This window comes from Myotis daubentonii, chromosome 5 (genome assembly GCF_963259705.1).
Source record: "Myotis daubentonii chromosome 5, mMyoDau2.1, whole genome shotgun sequence".
NCBI lineage: Eukaryota > Metazoa > Chordata > Mammalia > Chiroptera > Vespertilionidae > Myotis > Myotis daubentonii.
Window position 1 is genome coordinate 8,134,858 of NC_081844.1, and position 22,902 is coordinate 8,157,759.

The following is a 22,902-nucleotide window of genomic DNA, read 5'->3' on the forward strand; positions in this document are numbered from 1 at the left end:
ACACACACCTAGGCAGCCCTGGCTAGATAGCTTGGTTGGTTGAAGCATTGTCCTGTAACCAAAAAGGTTCCTGGTTTGATCCCTGGTCAGAGCACACACAGAAGGCAACCAATCAATGTTTCTTACTTCTCTCTCTCTCTCTCTCTCTCTCTCTCTCTCTCTCTCTCTCCTCTCCCTCTCTTCCTTTCTCTGTAAAAATCAACAAAACATATCCTTGAGTGAGAATTAAATAAAACCCTACAGGTAGGCATATCGTTCTTTTTTTTTTTATTGCTTAAAGTATTACAAAGGGAATTACATATGTGTCCTTTTTTTCCCCCCTGCCCTTGACAATCTATCATTCTTAAAATACAAAAAATCAAATACAACAGAAAAATCTTGACTGAGGCCAGAGAAGAAAAATAATATCTATTGAGGAGCAAATATGAGAATTAAAGCTGTCTTCTCCTCAGAAATCATGCAAACAAGAAGAGAATGGAGTGAAATATTTAGTGTTGAGAGAACAAATGTAAAAGTCTGTGCTCTGTGAAATTATCAATTAAAACTGAAAACAAATATAGACTTTTCAGACAAAAAAAAAATTGAGGAAAATTGTTGCCAATAATCCCATCTTGCACGAGATGTTTTTAAAAAGGATATTTAGAGAGAAAAAATAACATGGGTTAAATATATATATATATATATATATATATATATATATATATATATATATATATATATATATATCAGGATAAAAGGGAAGATACATAAAAACTTTTATTTTTCTTATTCTTTTTTTCTAGTAGCTGGTAATAAAGTGTCACTTTATTTATTTTTAAATTGAATTTCTTGAGGTGACATTGGTTCACAAAATCACTCAGGTTTCAAGTGTGCAACTCAACAACACATCATCTGCACACTGCATAGTGCAGCCATCACCCCAAGCAAAGTCTCTTTCCATCCCCATTTCTCCCACCTTTGCTCACATCACCTATTTTCATTTCCCCTTTCCCTCTTACTATCACCACACTATTGTCTTTGTCTTTGTGTTATGTATACTGCATATGTTTTTTGGCTAATCTCTTTACCTTCTTTCATCCAGTTCTCCTCCTCTCTCCCCTCTGACAGCTGTTCAATGTATCCATGCCTCTGTTTCTATTTTGTTTGTCATTTTTTTGTTCATTATATTCCACATATAAGTGAGATCATATGGTTTTTGTCTTTCTCTGACTGGTTTATTTCACTTAGCATAATAATATCCAGGTCCATTCATGCTATCAGAAAGGTAAGATTCCTTCCTTCCTTCCTTCCTTCCTTCCTTCCTTCCTTCCTTCCTTCCTTCCTTCCTTCCTTCCTTCCTTCCTTTCTTTCTTTCCTTCTTTCTTTCTGGCTGTACAGTATTCCACTGTGTAAATGTACCCGTTCTTTTAACCACCCATATACTGATGAGCATTTGGGCTGTTTTCAGATCATGGCTATTATAAATAACTGGAGGCCCAGTGCGTGATATCATGTGAGACCCAGACTGACTCCCGTTGCACCAGGTGGGAGGCGGGACCCAGACTGACTCCCGTCACTCTGGGCAGGATGCGGGACCCAGAGTTAAGTCCCTGCCCACCTGCATGCGCCTTGCTGCGCACGCAGCCTCCTGGTGACCAATCTTTGGTCTTTCTGCTGTTATGGTGTCATGACCACAGGCCTTTGATGATATAGATGCTGCAATGAACATAGAAGTGAATGTATGCTTTTGCATTAGTGTTATGGAATTCTTAGGATAGATTTTCCCCAAATGGGATACCTGGATCAAAAAGCAGTTCCATTTTTAATTTTTTGAGGAAACTTCATACTGTTTTCCACAGTGGCTGCATTCCCACCAGCAGCATACTAGGGTTCCCTTTACTTCACATCCTCCTGGCACTTGTTTTTTGATTTATTGACAATAGCCATTTTGGCACATGTGAGGTGATATCTCATTGTGATTTTAATTTGCATGTTTCTGATGATAAGTGACCTTTAGCATTTTTTTTCATATATCTTCCGATAGGTGAGTTGGGGCACCGCCCCCTGTCACACACAGAGCAGGGCCTATGGGGAGGTTATGGCTCTACCCCATCACACACAGAGCAGGGCCCATGGGGGGTGGTTGGGGTGCCACCCTCTATCACCCACAGAGCAGGGCCGATCAGCGGGTTGGGGCGCCGCCACTGTCACACTCAGGGCAGGGCCGATGGGGAGGTTATGGCTCTACCCCGTCACACACAGAGCAGGGCCCCTGGTGGGGGGGGCGGGTTGGGGCGCCGCACACTGTCACACACAGAGCAGGGCCGATCAGGGGGTTGGGGCACTGCAGCCTGTTACACACAGAGCCGCAGGGCGATCAGAAGGTTGGGGAGTTCCCCCCTATCAGGCACAGAGCAGGGCTGATCAGGGGGTTGGGGCATCTTCCCCTGTCATGAACAAAGCAGGGCGGATAGGGAGGTTGTGGCCCTGCCCCTTGTCACACACAGAGCCGCAGGGCGATCAGGGGGTTTGGGCACTGCCCCCTGTCACGCTGATCCCAGTGCCAGGAGGCCTCGTGGCTCCGCTGATCCCGGTGCTGGGAGGCATATTACTCTTTTACTATATAGGATAGAGGTCTGGTGCACGGGTGGGGGCCGGCTGGTGTGCCCTGAAGGGTGTCCTGGATCAGGTGGGGGTCCCCACTGAGGTGCCTGGCTAGCCTGGATGAGGGGATGATGGCTGTTTGCAGCTGGTCCCACACCCTTCAGGGTGGGGGTCCCCACTGGGGTGCCTGGCCAGTCTGGGTGAGGGGCTGAGGGCTGTTTTCAAGCTGGTGGGTGACTGAAGCTCCCAATCGCTCCTTTTTTCTTTCTTTTTTTTATTCTGGGCCAGCTTTAGCTCTGAGGCTCCAGCTCTTAGGCCTCCGCTGCTGAAAGCAGGTATCTGGTTTGTTTGGGTTCTATAATCGAAACACTGTTTCAACTCCAGCTCTGAGATCCCGGCTCGCTGAAAGCAGGTTTCTGGGGTTTTGTTTAGCTTCTATATTTGTAACAATGTTTCAAACTACAAGCTCAGAGGCCGGCAGTGGCAGGAGGGAAACGTTGGAGTCCTCCGTCACTGAAGCAAGCAAGCCTCATGTTCGCTTCCAGCTGCCTGGCTTCTGGCCGCCGTCTTGGCTGGCAGTTAATTTGCATATTGCCCTGATTAGCCAATGGGAAGGGTAGCGGATGTATGGCTAATTACCATGTTTTTCTTTTATTAGATAGGATTTGGAAATTAACCCCTTATCAGATGTATGATTGGCCAATATATTCTCCCATACAGTGGGTTCCATTTTCACTTTGTTGGTTTCTTTTGCTGTGCAAAAGCTTTTTAGTTTGATGTAATCCCATTTATTTATTTTTACCTTTGTTTCCTTTGTCTGAGGAGATATATCAGCAAAAATATTGCTATGAGAGATGTCTGAGATTTTACTGCCTATGCTTCCTTCTAGGATTTTTATGGTTTTGAGTCTAACATTTAAGTTTTTAATCCATTTTGAGTTTATATTTGTAACAGTGTAAGAAGGTGGTCTAGTTTCACTTTTTTACATGTACTTGTCCAATTTTACCAACATCATTTATTGAAGAGGTTGTCTTTGCTCTATTGTATGTTTTTGCTAATAATTTTTGTCAAATATTAATTTACCATATGAGAGTGGGTTGATTTCTGAGTTTTCTGTTGTGTTTTATTGTTGTACTAGAGGCCTGGTGCATAAAATTTGTGCACTCGAGTGGGGGGGTCCCTCAGCCTGGCCTGTGCCCTCTCGCAGTCTGGGACCCCTCGGGAGATGTCCACTTGCCAGCAGTGAGCAGGCCTAAGCTGTAGTCAGACATCCTTAGCACTGCTGAGGAGGCAGGAGAGGCTCCCACCACCACCGCTGTGCTGACAGCCATCAGCCTGGCTTGTGGCTGAGCAGAACTCCCCCTGTGGGAATGCACTGACTACCAGGGGGCAGTACCTGGCCCCTGGTGGTCAGTGTGTCATAGTGACCAGTCATTCCCAGTCATTCTGCTATTAGGGTGAATTTGCATATTACCATTTTTTTTATATAGGATAGAGGCCTGGTGCCTGGGTGGGGGCCAGCTGGTTTGCCCTGAAGGGTGTCCCAGATTAGGGTGTCAGTCTAGCTGGGGTGCCTGGCCAGCCTGGGTGAGGGACTGAGGTCCGTTTTCAGGTTGGCTACACCCTTTCAGGGTGGGGCTCCCCACTGGGGTGCCTGGCCAGCCTGGGTGAGGGATCGATGGCAGTTTTCAGGCTGGCCACGTCCCCTGGCAACCCAAGCTCCCAGCCTCTCCCTTTTTTTTTCAGTGCCTCCTTGAGCGGAGGCCAGGGTGGGCTGGAAGCAGGTGTCTGGGATTTATTTATCTTCTATAATTGAAACTTTGTAGCTTTGAGCTGAGCCCAGGGCCGGCCAGGGCAGGCAGGAAGATTGGCTTCCTCCATTTCCGGGGGCAACCCAAGCCTCCTGCTCACTCCAGCTCCATGGCCAATGCCATCTTAGTTGGGTTAATTTGCAAACTTGCTCCTGATTTGCTGGTGGGTGTAGTGGAGTGGTGGAGTGATGATTAATTTGCATCTTTCTCTTTTGTTAGTGTAGATAGTTCCATTTGTTTCTCTCTGTGTTTCTTCTTCTCATTACAGCAGCCCCTTTAGCATTTCTTTCAGTGCTGGTGTAATGGTGACAAACTCCTTTAGCCTTTTAAAAAAAAATTATTTCACCTCTATTTTGAATGATAACTTTGTTGTATATAGTAATATTGGTTTCAGATCCTTGCTTTTCATTACCTTGAACACTTCATGCAATTCCCTTCTGGGCTGATGAAAAATGACAGCCATATGAGAGCTTCTTTGTAGGTAACCAATTGCTTTTCTCTCCCTGCCTTTAAGATTCTCTGTTTGTCTTTAATTTTTGTCATTTTAATTATGATGTGTTTGGGTGTGGGCCTATTTGGGCCTTTTTTTCTTGGGGTTCTCTGTGCCTCCTGAACTTGTGTTACTTTTTCCTTCACCAGGATAGGGAAGTTTTCTGCCATTATTTATTCAAACACATTCTCTATCCCTTGCTCACTTTCTTCCCCTTTCGGCACACCTCTTATGCAAATATTGATATGTTTCATGTTGCCCCACAGCTACCTTAAGTTGTTCTCCTGTTTTTTAATTGTTTGTTGTTGTTTTTTAGTTCTCTGATTGAGTGATTTTTCGACCCTGTGTTCTAGTTCACTGATCCAATCCTCGGCTTTCCTTAATCTGCTATTTCTTTCACTGTTCTTTATATAGTTCTATGTCATCCTTCATAGTTACTATATCTTTTCTCATGCTGTTAAGAATTTTTGCCATCATTATTCTGAACTCTATGTCTGATAAATTTCTTATCTCCATTTCATTTAGCTCTTCTTCTGGAGAATTCTCTTGTTCTTTCATTTGGGAGTTGTTTTTTGTCTCCCCTTTTGGGCTCCTCTTTGGATTTGTGACTATGTATTAGATAGATGTGCTATGCCTCCCATTCTCTAGTGCAGAACAGTGTCAGATGCTGTTTCTGACTGGCCTTGTGTACCATGTTTAGAGCTATCAGCAATCTGCAGCTTGTGGCTCCCTCTGCTGGGGCTGGGTGTCTTTGGAAAGCACTAAGATGTGCATCAAAGTGTGCTTTTCCTAGCCCCAGGCCCAGAATTAGATCAGGCAAAGACTCAAAGCCTCCAGAGGTCCACCTCTGCCTGATGTCTCATTTTATTCAGTCTTGAATAGCCTCAGGCTATTGACCACAGAGTGGGTTGAAAGGTTTTTCAACAGGGTTGGGCAATTGCTTCTGCCTGCAGGCTGATTGTTATTCTTAGTCTGTTAATGGGCCTCAGAAACTCCCCTAGGTAGTGCAAGAGGTTTTCCAATAGGGTGGGGCAACTGCCTTCCCTTGCAGGCAAAAATTCCCTGGATAGCATAGATCCACCAGAGAAATACGTCCTCTGCAGTGCGAGCAAATGACTCAGCACAGGAAACTGGGTGGTTTCCTTCTGAGATCTAACCCCAGAGCTCTCAACCCTGGCTTCTGTTTACATAGCTCCAGTCCACTCTGCCAGAGCCCAAGGTGAGTGGTTACACATAAAATTTTGTGCACTAGCCCTTTAAGATTGAGTCTGCATTTCCAGCAATCTCTGGCTGGCAGACAGCAACCCTACTGCTTCTCACAGCCAGATGTTATATAGTTATCTTTCTCAGTTCTGGTTCCCTGGGCTGGGAACCTCCCACAGCTGAGATATACCTCTGGAACTTTAATTCTTCTCTGTGGGAGCCCAGCCAGCCCTTTAAGGCCCCCACACTTCATACTAGTCTCTATTTGATCTTCACTTTACATCCTTGGTTATCAAGGTTATCTCCAGCTAGTCCTCAGTTCATTATTCAGGATGTTTTTTTCTGTATTTTAGTTGTAATTCCAGTTAGGTCCTGGGAGTGTGTCAGTGTAGCATCCACTTACTCCTCTGCCATTTTTTAGTCTCTTGGCATATAGTGTTTTAATTTTTTGTTTGTTTCAAGATACTATTTTATTTTTCCTGTAATGTCTTCTTTGACCAATTGGTTATTCAGGAGAGTGTTGTTTAATTTTCTTGTATTCTTGAATTTTTCCATTTTCTTTATGTTATTGGTTTCTAGTTTCATACCATTGTAGTCAGGGAGGATACACGGTATGATTTCAAGTTTTCTTGAATTTTCTAAAACTTTTCATGTGCCCTAACTTACCTACTGCAGCAAATGTTTCATGTGACCTTGTGGAAAATGTATACTTTGCCATTGTTGTATAGAATGTTCTCAACTGAAATTTATTGTCTTTCAGTAGTGAAGACTAAAAGTCCAAGATGTTGGCAGCATTGGTTCCTTCTGAGGCTGGTATGAAAAAATCTGCTTCTTGCTTTGCTTCCAGCTCTTGGTGGTTTTCTGGTGATCTTTAGCATTCCTTGGCTTGTAGATGCATCACCTCAGTCCGAGCCTTCATCTCTACATGATGTTTGTCTTTCTTTGTGTCCAAATTTTCCCTTTTTATATAAACATCATTCATATTGGATATGACTTCATCATAACTAATTACATCTTCAGTGACCCTATTTCTAAATAAAGTCACATTCTGAAGTACTGGGGACTAGGAATTTAAGATATGAAGTTTTTTTTGGGGGGGGGGGCACAATTCAACCCATAACATTCTATTTCTCTGTCAAAACTGGAATCATAATGTGAATGCTTTCCTATGATATGACTTTTAAATTTATTATGAATACAATACTATGTTTGAATGTTCAGATCTACAGATTTGGACATAACATTTCATAGTATGTATTATAGCAATTTATTTAGCTACTCATTGAAAGATGAAACTTTGGATTCGTTTCTACTTTTTCACTATTACAAAGAACTCTGACAAAAGTGAAACTGGACAATCAATGAGTCTGGGCTGCCTGTCACTACTTGAGCCAATTCATCAGAGACAGGGTTGAATCATATATGAGCATTTATTCCAATACTGCTGGCAGTATGAGAGAGCAATAGGTCACCCACAAAAATCTGCTCTCTACCCCCTCATCCCCCGCCATAAGCCAGCTACTTATATTGGGTAGGATAAAGATTACATGGGGAAGTAGGAATTACAGGCATGGGGAAGTAGGCAATGCAGGCTGGGGTGGAACTCCATTGTTTAGACAACAAGGTTGTTAATCTTTCCATGATACTAGGCACTTCTTGAATGAGAATGGACACATTCCAAAGTTGACTCCCAGGTCCAAGATTGACTGGCAGGTCCAAAGTTGACTCCCAGGACCCAGGATCGTACAACTCCCAGTCAGATTAGAATGTACTTTCTTTAATCAGAATAAGGCAATCTCAGTTAACAGAGCATGATTAATATTTCTTATAACTATAGCTAGTCCCAGTATTCTATTTTTGTTCCTAACAAAATCATATTTATATATACAACTTTATGCATCTTTATATTTTGTTAGATATAGTCAAATTTTCTATTCTTGAACTTTAGGCCACTGTCTCTTTACCTCAATATTATACCTCATACATTGAGCTTTTACAAGATTCTTTTACTTTTGTAACTCACTCCCCACCCTACCCTTTGTCCTGTTCTTTCCCACTACTTACTGCCTTTTTTAATAGTGGGACTTTCCAGGAGGCTGATTAGCCAGTAAAGAGAGAACAATTCTAATTTTTAAAAACACTTTCAGTTCCCCCTACCTCTTATCTATCTTTTACATAACAACAGAGGGCGCTTTCAAATGAAAATTTCATAACATTGAGTTATTGCTTAAAGTACCTTCAAAAGTTCTTTTTTGAAGTCAGAGTAAAGTTGGTATATCTTACCTTGGCACACCTTACCTTGACCACCTCTAGATTGTTGCTTCTGCCCCCTTGCCTATCACACCTTCCATTCTATTTTGAGTTATATTGGATTCATTTTTAGTTCTATTTTGAGTTATATTGGATTCATTTTTAGTTCTAAGAGCCTGGCCTGCTCTTCCATCCTTCCTCACCCCTGCATACTATTTTCCTTTTGCTTGGAGGGTTACCCTTACTCTTCCACCACCACCATCCTTCTAGGAATCTCTATCTTATTCTTTAAGTACTTTCAGCTTCTGTTTTTTCTCCATTTAAAAATACAGATAAAAACAACACCTGTGACTTGGTTTAGTAATAATTCAATGAGATAATCTTGTTAAGTCATCATCACAGCCAAGTACATAGTAAATATTCAACAAATGTAAAAATCTTCTTCAGTTTTCTTTGTGAGTCATTTTTGTGACACCAAGATATATCATTATTAAAATTAAAACACACACAATGATTTAACTTAATATGGTAGATGACAAGATATCTGTGCTGTGGATGAAAAGGGGCCATATGCTAACCTGACAAGCTCAGGAAAGGCCTGTGTGGTGGCCTTACAAACTCAGAGACGTAAAGTCACCACAAAGGATGATCTGCAATTAACTTTTTAACTGAAAGCAGTTATAGCAGGTAGTCATGTCCTAGTCTAGAATCTTCCCTGACAAAAGTCAGCCTTTATCTTTTAAAAATATATATTTTTTATTGATTTCAGAGAGGAAGGGAGAGGGAGAGAGAGATAGAAACATCAATGATAAGAGAGAATAATTGATTGGCTGTCTCCTGAACACCCCACACTGGGGATTGAGCCTTCAACCCAGGCATATGTCCTGACCTGGCATTGAACTGTGCCATCACAGTTCATAGGTCAATGCTCAGCCACTGAGCCAAGCTTAACTAAGCCTATCTCATTATCTTTTGCATCTAAGATAGCATTCCTTTGGTTTGTCAGGGTAACTCCCCTTTTCCTAGACCCCTCAGATAACCAATGCACCAGGGCAGACCATAAATCCTCTCATGTTATTTTTATTATGTTAATAGTTAACTGCTAACTATCCTATACCCACCTATGTAAAAGGTGTATGTGTCTATAATTTTACTTTTCATCCAATCCTAGAGGTTTCTCCTCTCCCCTCTCACTTTGCTTTCTCCCACTTCCCTAATTTATCACCAATGACTTTCATGTAACCCACTTTGTCTTCGCTTTTGATTGTAATGTATAAAATAAGGTGCAAAACTGCCATTCTCTGGAGCATTATCTCAATCCATTGAGATTTTGCTTCCTGCAGTTGTTGACAGTTTGGCTCAAATAAACTCACAAAAATTCTCTATAGGTTTGAATGTTTTTTACATTGACAGTGCTCAGTAAATGTGGCACTGAGTTGAATGGATTGGTTGAAACCAAAATACACAATGTTAGTTACATTCTTCTAATCTAGTACTAATATATTGGTTGGTAGGTCTTGATTGTTTGATTGTCTAAGCATTTTGTTACATGATATGCACCCATCACTCAGTCTCAGTGCTTACTAACATTTTGATCATTCAGATGTGACTTATTCTTAGCAGAACATCACCATCTGATTGTGACTGCTGCCACTTCACTGTGCTCCTCAAACATCTGTTTCAAATCCCTTCTAGTCTTTTTCTGGATATACTGATAATATTTGCCATTCTATAACTTTCAAAATATTCTTTTCTTTTCTTTTTTGATGTCTGCCTCCAGTCTTCTAGCATGTTCTTCATCTTTGCCAACATATTAGACTGTTTGAGCTGTGATACAAAAATACCATAGCCCTGTCCAGTGTGGCTCAGTTGGTTAGAGTGTCATCCATGCACCAAAAGGTCATGGGTTTGATTTCTGGTCAAGCACACATCTAGATTGCAGGTTCAATTCCAGATTGGGAAGCAACCGATTGATATCTCTCTTACATCAACGTTTCTCTTTCCTCTCCCTGTCTCCCTCTCTAAAAAAAAATAAAAAAAAAATACCATAGACTTGGTGACTTAAACAACAAATATTTATTTTTTCACAGTTACAGATGCCAGAAGCACAAGATCAAGGCTCTTATAGATCTGGTTCCTGGTGAAGACTCTTACTGGCTTGCAGTCACCTTCTCACTGTGTCATCATGTAGCATAGGAGTGAAAGTGCTCACGGATCTCTATTATAAGGGCACTAATCCCATCATGAGGGCTCCACCCTCAAGACCTAATCAAATCTCTCAAAGACTCCACCTCATAATGCCATCACATTGGGAGCTACAAATTTAACATGAATTTTGGAGGATACAAACATTAGGTCTATAATAGGCAGCAATCCTGCAAGCCCTTCTGCATATTCACTGAGGATCCTGAGATGAAATTTTTAACTAGAGATAAAATGTACCAGAAGCTACTTGAAACTTGCCTTGTTTCTACTTGTCCCTCTTGGGCTTTGTTTCCCCTCTTCATCTCGCTTACTCTGTCTTTTTCATTCTGGTTCATGGGAAGGTGAAGACAGTGGGGAGGTAAGTACTTACGTTTCCTTTAGGTCATCTGTTCATGCTACACTGTCTGAATTACTTCTTTCGGTGTTTCTATTTTTCCTGATTCTAAGACTCTTTAGAGCTTAAAAACATGTGATGGTTAAGAATTCTAGCAGAAATAAATATGATTGCATGATATGCTCTTTAATCAAGGACTTGTTGAAGGCCTAGTATCTGTGCCTTCCTATATACTGTATATCACCCTCTGAAATTCTATGCAGGAGAGATCGAGCTCTCTATTCAGAGGCCCCTGTTCTTGTTGGGTAAGAAAGTAAGCTCACTTGACCTAAAAGTAGTACAAAGAAAACATTAATTCCACTGAATATAATGCATGGCTAGGGCTTTATGTTCCAAGGAGTGCCTTATAGTGCAGCGTGACATGGACAGATGGGGCAACAGATAGGGGATGACCCCAGAAGGCTTAAGTCTGGGTTTCCTCTCCATCATACACTTGTTCTTGAACCTTAAGAGAAACACATAATTTACTGACACTCAAATTTCTAATCTGTAAAAAAAATATGTAATACAGTTGCAGTGCCACCTTTCCTGGTTGATATAAGAATCAAATAAGGCAGGTTTCTGCAATGTTGTGGGATGGCCTGAGATGTCTTTATGAGGAGCATGCATGGCCAGAGGGAATATGTGTAAGAAGGAGGAGGACTGTGAAGTCAATCTGGCTCAGTTTATTTTCACTCTGACTTTTCCACTGATCCCAGCAAGATATCTGCTGAGACCATAATTTGTCTCTTTTATGGGGCCAGAAACAGGGATTTGTGCTTTCCTCGGGTTATATCTGTGATTCTAGCTCCTGGCCTTTATGTTGGAGGATGCAGCTCTTCAGATAAGATGAGGTTCCTGTGGTGAGATAGTTGTGCAAATGTCCAAGGAAGGCTGGACATTGAGGAGTTTTCTTCCCATTTCTTCTACAGGTTGGTGAAGTCAGGCCTTACATCAGTTTGTTGTCCAGCTCTATCCTCAGTGCTCAGTGGCAACCAGAATCTCACACACCTTTACCTACGGGGTAATGCTCTTGGAGACATGGGGGTGAAGCTACTGTGTGAGGGACTCTTGCACCCCAACTGCAAGCTTCAGATGTTGGAGTAAGTGCCTTAGCTTATAAAAGTGATATTGTGGAACAACCTGAGATGTCAGAATACATAGTGGGTAAGAGGAAGGGTGTATAGAGAAGTGATGATGAGATGATCTGTATCTAAGAAGTGATGTCCTCTGAAGGTTTGGCTTATTACAGAATCAAGGGACTGGGAAGAATTCTACTTCTAGATGATATAAAGGTAAAGATGAGTTCCTTTCACCACAAATCTCTCCACAACAAAAGAATGGGGGTGGTATGGCCCTTGTATTTTAAAGAATTTTGGGAGGAGACAGAATTTAGGAAACATCAATTCAGAAAGTGCTATTGCTAATTGGATCTGGATAATCCAATAGACTGGAAAAATACTCTTATCTGAAAAGAAGAGAAGAATAGTCATGACACATATAATTATTCCAAGCTTGTTTATCCTGCACTTTTTCTTTGTTTGAAATATTACAGGCTAAGATCTGGGAGACCTGGAGGAAGGGAAGGGAATATTTTCTTTGAATCATTCTCTTTCTTGCAGACTAGACAATTGCAGTCTCTCCTCACACTGCTGCTGGGATCTTTCCACACTTCTGACCTCCAACCAGAGCTTGCGGCAGCTGAACCTAGGCAACAATGACTTGGGTGATCTGGGGGTCATGCTGTTCTGTGAAGTGCTGAAACAACAAGGCTGCCTCCTAAAAAGACTTCAGTAAGTGCTCTCCTCAGACATGTGAGGGGCAGGGATCCAAGTTCTAAGGAAAAGTTGGCCAGTTACCAAAATCCAAGATGGTTCTTTTGCACTTAGGGTGAAGTTGGGCCTGGTCCAGTTATTACAGATATGTTTGTTGTTGTTGGTTTTTGTTGTTGTTGTTGTTGTTAATCCTTACCTAAGGATTTTTTTCCAGTGATCTTTTAGAGAGAGTGGAAGAGAGAGGGAAAAACAGAGAGAAATATCAATGTAAAATAAATTGATTGTTTGCCTCCTGCATGAGCCCTAACTAGGGACTGGGGAGGAGCCAGAATCAAACCCGGGATCCTTTGGTCCACAGGCCAACACTCTATCCACTGAGCCAAACCAGCTAAGGCAAAGATATTTTAAAAATAGGGTAGATGAGCCATGACCTACACATTCAACTTCATTCAGATATTTAGAATATTTAAAGTTCAGTTGGGTATGAAAACACTTTCCATCCATATTCCTAAAAGAAATGTACAGTCTAATGGAAGCAGCCAAATGGAATTATATTTCTATGCAGGGGCTTGGACTTAATAGAACTAGACCTATCTATGGTTCAGCCTTATTGCAAAGGTATTAGTATAGAGGGATGATGTTGATCTTGTTTTTGAGTATTTATAAATGGGAAGAGCATGATCCAGAAACATGAAGATGAGAAATACCATAAAATCCAGCCAATGAAGTATATTGAAACAATTGACTCCCTTCCATCACCAGGATACTACTGAGATACTCATTACTTTTGTAGTAAGAGCTTCCTGTTAGTGTCAGACTTCAGTCATCCCCGAGGATCATACCCCCCAAAGAAGATGTTTCCCTCACTTGGCTTTAGAGGCACCATACTCTCCTCTGGGTTTTCTCCTACTTTATTGGTTTTTTCTGCTCAGTCTTCTTTTTTGCTTCTCATTGCTATGACCTTTACATGCTGAATCTCTGGGACTCACCCATTGCCTAATTTTCCTTCTCTACATTTTCTCCCTTGTTCATATCGTTTAGTCTTCTGGTTTTACTACATATGTGTTATACCCCCAATTTATGTCTCCATGAATACCATGTCCAAATGCTTATCTGACATTTACACTTGGGTGTCTAATAAGGCTCCCAAATTTCACATGTTTAAATCTAAGTCTGTGCTATTCCACTCTGTCTGAAACTTGCTTCTTCCCTCTCTCAACCAATGGTAACTGTCATCCAGATGTCACCATTGATGCTTCTTCTTCCTTATGCATATTCACTCCATCAGCATGTCCTGTAAGCTCTGCTTCCACAGCATGCCCACTCATTGTCCACCTCTTGCCAGCTTTATGGTTCTTACCTTGGTTCAAGCCACCATCATTTCTTGTATGGATTGCTATGGTGGCATTCTGCCAGGCTACTCTGCATTTATTTTGATTACCATAGAAGATGGAGGGTACAACTAAAACAGGACTCACTCCTATCAACATGCTCCAGTGACTGCCTATCATATTCAAAGTGAGAGCTATAAACTCATGGCAGAGCCTAAGACCCTCTGTGATCTCAGCCTGCTGCTTCTGCAAATTCATCTTCTCCTAACCCTGTTCCTTTTGCTCCTTTCACACTGTTTCACTTAAACACTGTATTCTCTGAAATTTTGCACTTGGTGTTTCCTCTGCCTGGAACTCTCTCATTTTTTGATATACACATGCCTTGTTCTCATACATCCTTAAATTATCTTCTTAAAGATCTTCCTCTGTGTGTTTCTTTCCATACTATTGAAAGCATCAGGCCAGCAGGCTATTTCCTCTTCTCTTCATATTCCCTCCATAATGTTGACCACCATCATATATGTTATTTTCTTGTTTATTTATTGTCTACTAGAGGCCTGGTGCATGAAATTCATGCATGGGGGGTGGGGCGCGTCCCTCAGCCCGGCCTGTTCCCTCTCCAATATGGGACCTCTGCAGGGATTGGGCCTACATTGGCAGTCAGACATCTTTCTCACAATCTGGGACCGCTGGCTCCTAACCGCTTGTCTACCTGCCAGCCTGATCGCCACCTAATTGTTCCCCTGCTGGCCCGATGGCCCCCAACTGCCCTCACCTGCTGGCCTGGTCACCCCTAACTGCCCTTCCCTGCCAGCCTGGTCACCCCCAACTGCTCTCTCCTGCAGGCCTGGTTGCCCCCAACTGCCTTCCCTTTCTGGTCATCTTGTGGTGGCCATCTTGTGATGACGTGGGGGTGGCCATCTTGTGATGATGTGAGGGTGTCACATGAGGGCGCGAGGGCTACCTAGGCTTTTATTAGTATAGATACCCTCCCCCAAGAATATGAATTCTATTAGCTAGGGACTTCTGCCCTTTTCTATTACCTCAAGGCTGAGAATTGAACTGGAATGCAGGTTTGAATAAATAAAAGTTTGAATCAGCATTGCATCCTTGTGCCAACACAGGAAAAGCCAAAATTCTCAGAGCTAAGAAAATAGAGGAACAAAAGAAGAAATTGGTCAGGATGAGCTGGGACATTGCTGTATGTGGGATCACTGAGCAAGTTCTGAAGGGCATTCTGGGACAAAGGACAGGCTCAAAACAGACTTGAGAGTCTATAGATGCACTCAACCTCTCTTGTCAGCTTGGCTGCCATAAAAGAAAAAATAGCATAGATTGGGTGCCTTAAAGAACAGACATTTATTTCTCACAGTTCTAGAGGAAGGAAAGTCCAAGATCTGCTGATTCAGTTTCTGGTGAAAGCTCTCTTCTGAGCTGTCAGATGGCACTCTTGTGCTGTCATCACATGACAGAGAGAGAGAACACTCTGGTAGCTCTTCCTATAAGAACACTAATCCTATTGTGAGGACCTATCCCAGTGAACTCATCTAACCCTAATTAGATTCTAAAGGCATCATATCCAAATACCATAACACTGAGGGTTAGGGCTTCAACATACAAATTTTGGAGGAACATATACATTCAATTCACAACACAATCAAATCAAGATTCTTAAAAATGATGCAGGACAAATGGTATGATTTCTCATTTGAGTGACAAGGAAAAGAGGAGAAAGAATTCAAGTCAAAGAAGAAATGAGAGGCCTACCAAGCAATTGCAATGTGGACTTTATATGGCTTTTGATTAAATAAACATAATGTAAAAATTATCAGACAGTTGAGGAAATTTAAACATATTAGGCATATGTTAATATTAAGGAATTATTGTTAACTTTTTAAACTGTAATAATGGCATTATATTATGTTTTTAAAAATCTTCTTCAGTTAGTGTTATAGCATGAAATATTTATACATGTGTGACATGCTGTGTTTAATTGAAACAAGACTGACCATGAGCTATTAATTGTCAAACCTGCTGAACGGCTACATGGGAATTTATTATACTATTCTCTTTATGTTTATTATATGTTTAAACATTTTCAAACTTTAAGGTTACAAATATAACATAAACTATGTTAGGTATGAAGTGCAGAACTGGAGAGCTTAGAAGTGTGTGAGAATAAGGAAAGTGAGGTGATATATTTTAAGGCCAAAAATTCTGAGTGTTCATTTGAAGAGCATAACTCAAGGCTCTCTGTTTGCTTTTATAGGTTGTGTAAAATGTATTTTAATTATGATACAATCTGCGCGTTAAAAACACTTCAAGAAGAAAAGCCCGATTTGACCATTGTCTTTGAACCTTCTCAGTAGTGATGGAGGCAGTGCTGCCAGATTCCAGCCATCCATGTGTGGACAAGTATGAGTAAGCACTCCTCCAGCATGGTTAAGACCACTGCTCCTCGGGTCTTTTGGTTCCGTGTGGGAGAGCAAAGTTTGCCAGTAGTGCCTTTACAGAGAGAATGTGAGCATCTCCTTTACCCTTGGGACAATGAAATCATTCATATACTATGGTTCTCATCATAGCATTTTAGTCAGAGGATGTGTTCCTCTTGGTGACTTTATATAACTAACTCATTACTAAACCATTTTTTCTGTCTTTTCGTCCTCTTTCTAAATCTCTTTCCTTTTTTTGTTCTTTTCACTTTTGTCATCTTTCTCTCAACTGACCATAACAGAATGAGCCAACTATATATTATGTTTTAATTTTGTGGCAGCAACTTATTTATTTTTTGTAACAGTGATATTTTCTAATAAAAAATTCATGTTTATTGTATTTGGTTGAAAATTCATAAAATATAGAAATGGTTGTATTTATTGAGTTAAACTGCTTTCTTTCTTTAATTTTAAAATGGGGTGCCTAGAGATCTTTTTACTTACTTATCTAAACAACAAAAGATAAATTGCTTTATGTATTTTAAAAAATCTCTTTGCCAAATGATTCAATTGTAATGAATGTAAAAGAAAATCGCTTCACACAATCTCTGAAGATTGAAATGCCAGCTCTGGTTGGAGAGGAGGTTGAAAATCATTTAAAGTTTTAAGAGTAGATGAATCCTATACTCATAAATAGAATGTAAAAAATGTGTTTTGCCTTTAATTATAAGAAATCATCTGGGACTTATTTCATACCAAGAGCACTTAATCTACCACACTTTACATAGCATTAAATCTAATCTAATAAAAGAGAAACATGGTAATTGGAGTATGACTGCTACCCTTCCCATTGGCTAATCAGGGCGATATGCAAATTAACTGCCAACAAAGATGGCGGTTAATTTGCATATGCAGGCGCAATGCTGGGAGGTGAAAGGGGAAGAAGCCACCTGCCACACGGTGATCGGAAACCAAAGTGGCAGCTAAGAGCCGGGTGGCAAGGCAAAAGTGGCCCTGGGGCTCAAAGGAAGAAGGCGATGGTGGGGCCCTGCCCCCTGTGCCGCCAGGCCATTGGTGCAGAGATCAGGCGGAACATGGGGATGGCAGTGGCCCCGCCCCGTGTGCAGCCGGATCCCTGCCAGGCCATCCGCGGGGAGATCAGGCGGACCCGCTCCGTGTGCGGCCAGGCCATTGACAGGCAGCTCAGGCTGAACGAGGGCATGGCAGGGGCCCCCGCCCCGTGTGTAGCCCGCTCCATGTGCGGCCAGGCCATCGGCGCAGAGCTCAGGAGGAAAGCGGCGAAGGCGGGGTCACTGCCCCGTGTGCAGCCCGCTCTGTGTTCAGCCCTTCCTGAGTGCAGCCCCAGCCATCTGTGGGGCTCAGAGGAAACATGGCGATGGCGTTGGCCCTGCCCCCCCCTGTGCGCCCAGGCCATGGGAGTTGGGCTCAGGAGGCTCCACCAGCAAAGCAGGACTGTGCATTGGGAATGGGCACAGGCAGACCTCCTGGTCCTTTCCCCTCAGCTGGCAGACTCCTATCAATCTTCAGTTTCTGCTGAAAGAAATGTGGCGCCTACACTGTGCAGCCTCCCAGGACTTGCAGGCTCTGGAGTGGAGACTTCAACAAGGACTTCAGTACCTGCTCAGGGGTATAACCACCACCTCCCTACTCCACAGCTGCTTCTGTGTCTGCAAGAAGTGCGCATGCTCCTTTCTGTGACATGGGCAGGGCGAGAGCCTGAGTTGAGGGGTTCCACCATAGCATAGCAGCTGGACCAGTGCAGGGATGGAGGGAGGGAGGGCAGGGAAGGAGCAAGGGAGAAGCCCTGGTTCCCTGCTCCTCCTCCCACAGGCATGGCCCTTGCTGCTGTTATGATAAAAGGAGTTGTGTTTTTCTAACTCTGTCTGGGTAAAGGAAACAAGTGTCTGTGGATTTCTGATCTTATTCTCAGAGCTGCCAGTTAATCCCTCTGAATGCATCATATCCAACCTCCATAGGATCCGAGGGGCAGGATCAACCTTCGTTCCATAGTTGAGGAAATTGACCAATAAACACAGGTGTCTCATGCCTCAGTGTTAACTACCACAGAAATCTCCGGGTAATGACTCAGATTCTATATCTAAGGGTATATTTTCTTCTGTTTTCATGTTTAATTCAGCCCCAAGCATCAAATAATACAATAAAGAATAAAATGAGTTCAGGGGGCTCAGCATTGTATTCCCAGGGCCTTTCGTCCCACACAAACCGCAGAGCTCAGTTATCCTGAGATGAAAGGAAAGGAAAGAGAAATGTGAAAGGTTTCCTAGCTCAGTCACAAAGGCATCTCATAACCACATATTAAGGACACGGCATTAACTTAGGAGTGGAAAGGACACAAATAGAATAGAATATGGAGCCACTTGGAGTGAGCAGGCCAGCAGGGGGACAGTTGGGGGCAAGCAGGCCAGCAGGGGGTGGGGGCAGTTAGGGGCAAGCAGGCCGGCAGGGGGGTAGTTGGGGTGAGCACACTGGTACAGGGGGAAGTTGGGGCTGATCAGGCTGGCGGGGGGGGGGGGCATTTGGGGGCAAGTAGTCTGGTGGCGGGGGGAAGTTGGGGGCAAGCAGGCTGGCAGGCAGAGTGGTTAGGGGCAATCAGGGAGGCAGGCAGGTGAGTGGTTAGGAGCCAGAAGTCCCAGATTGTGAGAGGGATGTCCGACTGCCAGTTTAGGCCTGATCCCTGTAAACCAGCAGTCGGACATCCTTCCAGGGGTCCCAGATTGGAGAGGGTGCAGGCCGGGCTGAGGGACACTCCCCCCAGTCCCTGAGTGCACAAATTTTTGTGCACCGGGCCACTAGTCTTTAATAAATATTGATAATTGCTTCTCTATACAAGGGGCAACTCTGAACCACATAGAATTATTCAGGATGGAAATACTACTTCCTCTGTCAAATGAGCCATCCAGACCTCTGCTACCCAAAGTGTGGCCTATGGACTGTTGATATAAGGAACTTGGCAAAATTGTTAGTCAATGACATTATCAAGTATGCTTTTTAGATAAGCTGACTTTTTTTTCCATGGTAAGACTCTCTCTATAAAGGAAGCTATATGTGATTTATAGTCAGGTGCAAACACTTAATCTTGTCTAGGGCCAGCACTTTAAGTAACTTTGAACAAGATATCGGTTTTTGTATCTCCTCAAAGTGATCTATTGCAGACTGCCTCCTTGGTACAAACACCTTGACATGGAAGATGAAATGAGTTAAAAACACTTAGATATCAGGGATTCCAAAATGGTGGTGGAGTAAGTGGAAGGTACACTGACACTCTCCCAGGACCAAACTGGAAATACAATTAAAATAAAGAAGAACTGCCCAGAAAATTTAACTGAAGACTAGTTGGACAGAACCCTGTTACCCAAGAATGGAAAGTGGAGGGCAACCTTTTTGCAACCAGGGGTGGGCAACCTTTTTGTGAGTGCGTGCCAACACCAGGAAAATCCCTGGCTCAAAATTCTTCTGTGTGCCAACCCTAATTTTTTGAGAACATGTTATGCCTACTTGATATCTCTTAAGGTGTACATATGTGAAGAACCTTGAAGAAATAATAAAATTCATTCAAGTGACAAAAACACAGTATATGATGATTAAAAATACATTTATTCTTTAATGTATACATGTACACTGATAGTCCGACAGAAACCTTTATGACTCCGTTTGATATTATCAGTGGGATTTTTGCTGCTGCATCACGGATGACAGAGATTTTACATCAAGTTTATATTTCGTGACCTTCAGAGACTGTACGAGCTACTACTTTCATCCGTCAGGCTACTCCTATTGTGAGACTTAACAGAATTCATCACTGAGAACAAAGATTCACAATTGTAAATGGAAGATTATAAGAGAGGGTTTCGTGTGACAGCAAAAGTTACTGGCATGCCATGTTTGGCACGCGTGCCAGGGGTTGCCCACCCCTGACCTAGAGACTTGTCTAAGGTGTGAAAGTGCTGGTTGGGCTCCCATAGACAGCAGCTGAAGATCCATAGGGCTATCTCAGCTGTGGGAGGTTCCCACTGAAAACTCTGAGTCTAAACCCCAAGCTGGGTTCCCCAGTCCAGAGTACCAGACTAAAAAAAAGTGCCCATATAACATCTGGCTGTGAAAAGCAAGATTGCTATCTGCCATGGAAAGACTGCTGGAAATGCAGACACAATCACAAAATTTTGTGTGCAGCCACTCACCTTGGGCTCCAGCAGAGGTAGGGCAGAGTGGACTGTAGCTAAATGAGCAGAAACCAGGATTGGGGGCTTTGGGGATTGAACTTGGAGGGCAGACACCCAGGTTTACTGTGTTGAGTCATTCCTTCATGCTGCAGATGAACTCTCTCTGGTGGTGGAACTTTGCTATTCAGGCAATTTTTTTGCTCCAGCAAGCTTGTGTGTGTGTGTGTGGGGGGGGGGGGGGGGAAGGAGTTGCTCCAGCCTGTTAGAAGACTCTCACCCCACCCTGTGGTCAATAGCCTGAGGCTAATCAAGGCTAATGACAATCAGACTGCAGGCAGAGGAAGAGCTCTGGAGGTTTTGGATCTTTGCCTGACTAATCCTGGGATGAGGGCTAGGTAAAGCAGACCCTAGTGCACATCTTGGTCATTTCCAAAGGTACCCAGCCCCAGCAGAGGGAGCCACAGCTGTGAATTGCTGATAGCTCCAAACAGGGTACTCAGGGCCAGACAGAAACAGCATTTGACACTGTTCTGCACTAGAGATTGGGAGGAATAGCAAATCTACCTAATACATAGACACAAATGCAAATAGGCAGCCAAAACGGGGAGACAAAAACAAAAATACCCCACAAATGAAAGAACAAGAGGATTCTCCAGAAAAAGAGCTAAATGAAATAGAGATGAGAAATTTATCAGACATAGAGCTCAGGGTAATGATGGCAAAGATGCTCAAACAGCATGAGAAAATACATAGTAACTATGAAGAATGGCATAGCACTAATAAAGAACACAGTGGAAGAAATGCACAGGAGATTAAGGAAAGCCAAAGATCAGATCAGTGAATTAGAAGACAGGCCAAAAACCCCACTCAACCAGAGAACCAAAAAGAAAAAACAATTACAAAAGAGGTGAACACCAAGAACACATGAAAAAATGCTCAAAGTCACTAATTATCAGAGAAATGCAAATGAAAAGCACAATAAGATGTCACCTCACACCTGTCAGAATGGCTATTATCCCAAAATCAACAAACAAGTGCTGGCAAGTATGTGGAGAAAAGGGAACACTAGTTCACTACTGGTAGGAATACAGATTGGTGCAGCCTCTATGGAAAACAGTGTGGAGTTTCCTCAAAAACTTAAAAATAGAACTTCAGTTTGACCCAGCGGTTAGTTCCACTTCTGGGAATATATAATCAAAAGCCCCAAGACATCAATCAGAAAGAATATATACACCCTATGTTTATATTTTACAATAGCTAAGATTTACAAACAGCCCAAGTGCTCATTAGTAGATGAATGGATAAAAAAGCTGTGGACAGAAGAGATCCAAGATGGCGGCCGATGGGATGGCAGTCAGTAAGATAGTGTGAGTGACGGAGAGAGCAGAAGGAGAGTGCATAGATGTTCAGGGAGTGTGTGTATTTAAGAGTGAGGGACAGTTATATTCCACAGGACTGTTGGGGACTGGCAGACCAAGCTCCCCTGGCCAGGCAGCCTCTACTACCACTGAAATCTCTCCTGGAGTGGCCAGCTCCGCCACAGAGACCACACCATCTTGAAGGGAAGAGTGGCTATGATCGGAAGCCCAGCCTTACCTTCATCCGGGGAGACCTTGGATACCTCCCGGGACCCTAAAGCCACAATGCCCAGGGACAAGTATTGAACCCACAGCTGTGAACCCACAAACACTGAGACTCAAGTCTACCTGACTGCATGTGCCTAAAAAGTTTGTCCAGGGGGAGACAAGGTGGCGGCCAAATACTCAAACTGGTCCTGTGCCTTCTCACAGAGAAGATAAAAGAAACAGCTGAATCAAATAACATCCACCCAGAATTGGTGAATCAAACACAGCTGGTGAGGCAATCCATGGACAGAAAGGTCAGAGATCACCTGGAGAGAGGTGGGATCTGGGATCCGGGCTGGAGGGAGAACATGTTCAGCTGGGACTAGAATCTCAGAGGGAGACTGCACTGCACCAAATCCGAGGCCCTTGGGGTCAGTGTAGCCCTGAAATGTGGAAGGGAGTCCACAGGGCTGCTGGTAGTGGGGGACTCTAGATCTAAGCCCACAGCCATGGGAGACTGTGCCCAGAAAAGCAGCCTGAAGTTCTATACCGGCTGCGCAGTGCCGGGTGGAGAAAGACATGAGGCAGCACGGTTGCTTTGTCTTTATAACTTCCTTGATTTTAATTGCTAAACCCAGTGCATAGGATCTTTCAATTAAAAACACCAAAATTGCAGGGGAAG

At 42.9% G+C, this 22,902-nt stretch overlaps 1 protein-coding gene across 1 annotated transcript in view; it reads left to right on the forward strand.

Annotated features, from left to right (window-relative positions):
- The window catches only part of NLRP3 (NLR family pyrin domain containing 3), a 56,847-nt gene extending 40,043 nt beyond the window's left edge, over positions 1-16,804 (forward strand). The window contains exons 7-9 of the mRNA XM_059695129.1: positions 11,848-12,018; positions 12,538-12,708; positions 16,291-16,804. Coding sequence (XP_059551112.1) covers positions 11,848-12,018; positions 12,538-12,708; positions 16,291-16,390 — 442 coding nt within the window. The 3' untranslated portion in view covers positions 16,391-16,804. The remainder of the gene's footprint in view (positions 1-11,847; positions 12,019-12,537; positions 12,709-16,290) is intronic.
- Positions 16,805-22,902: the final 6,098 nt, after the last annotated feature.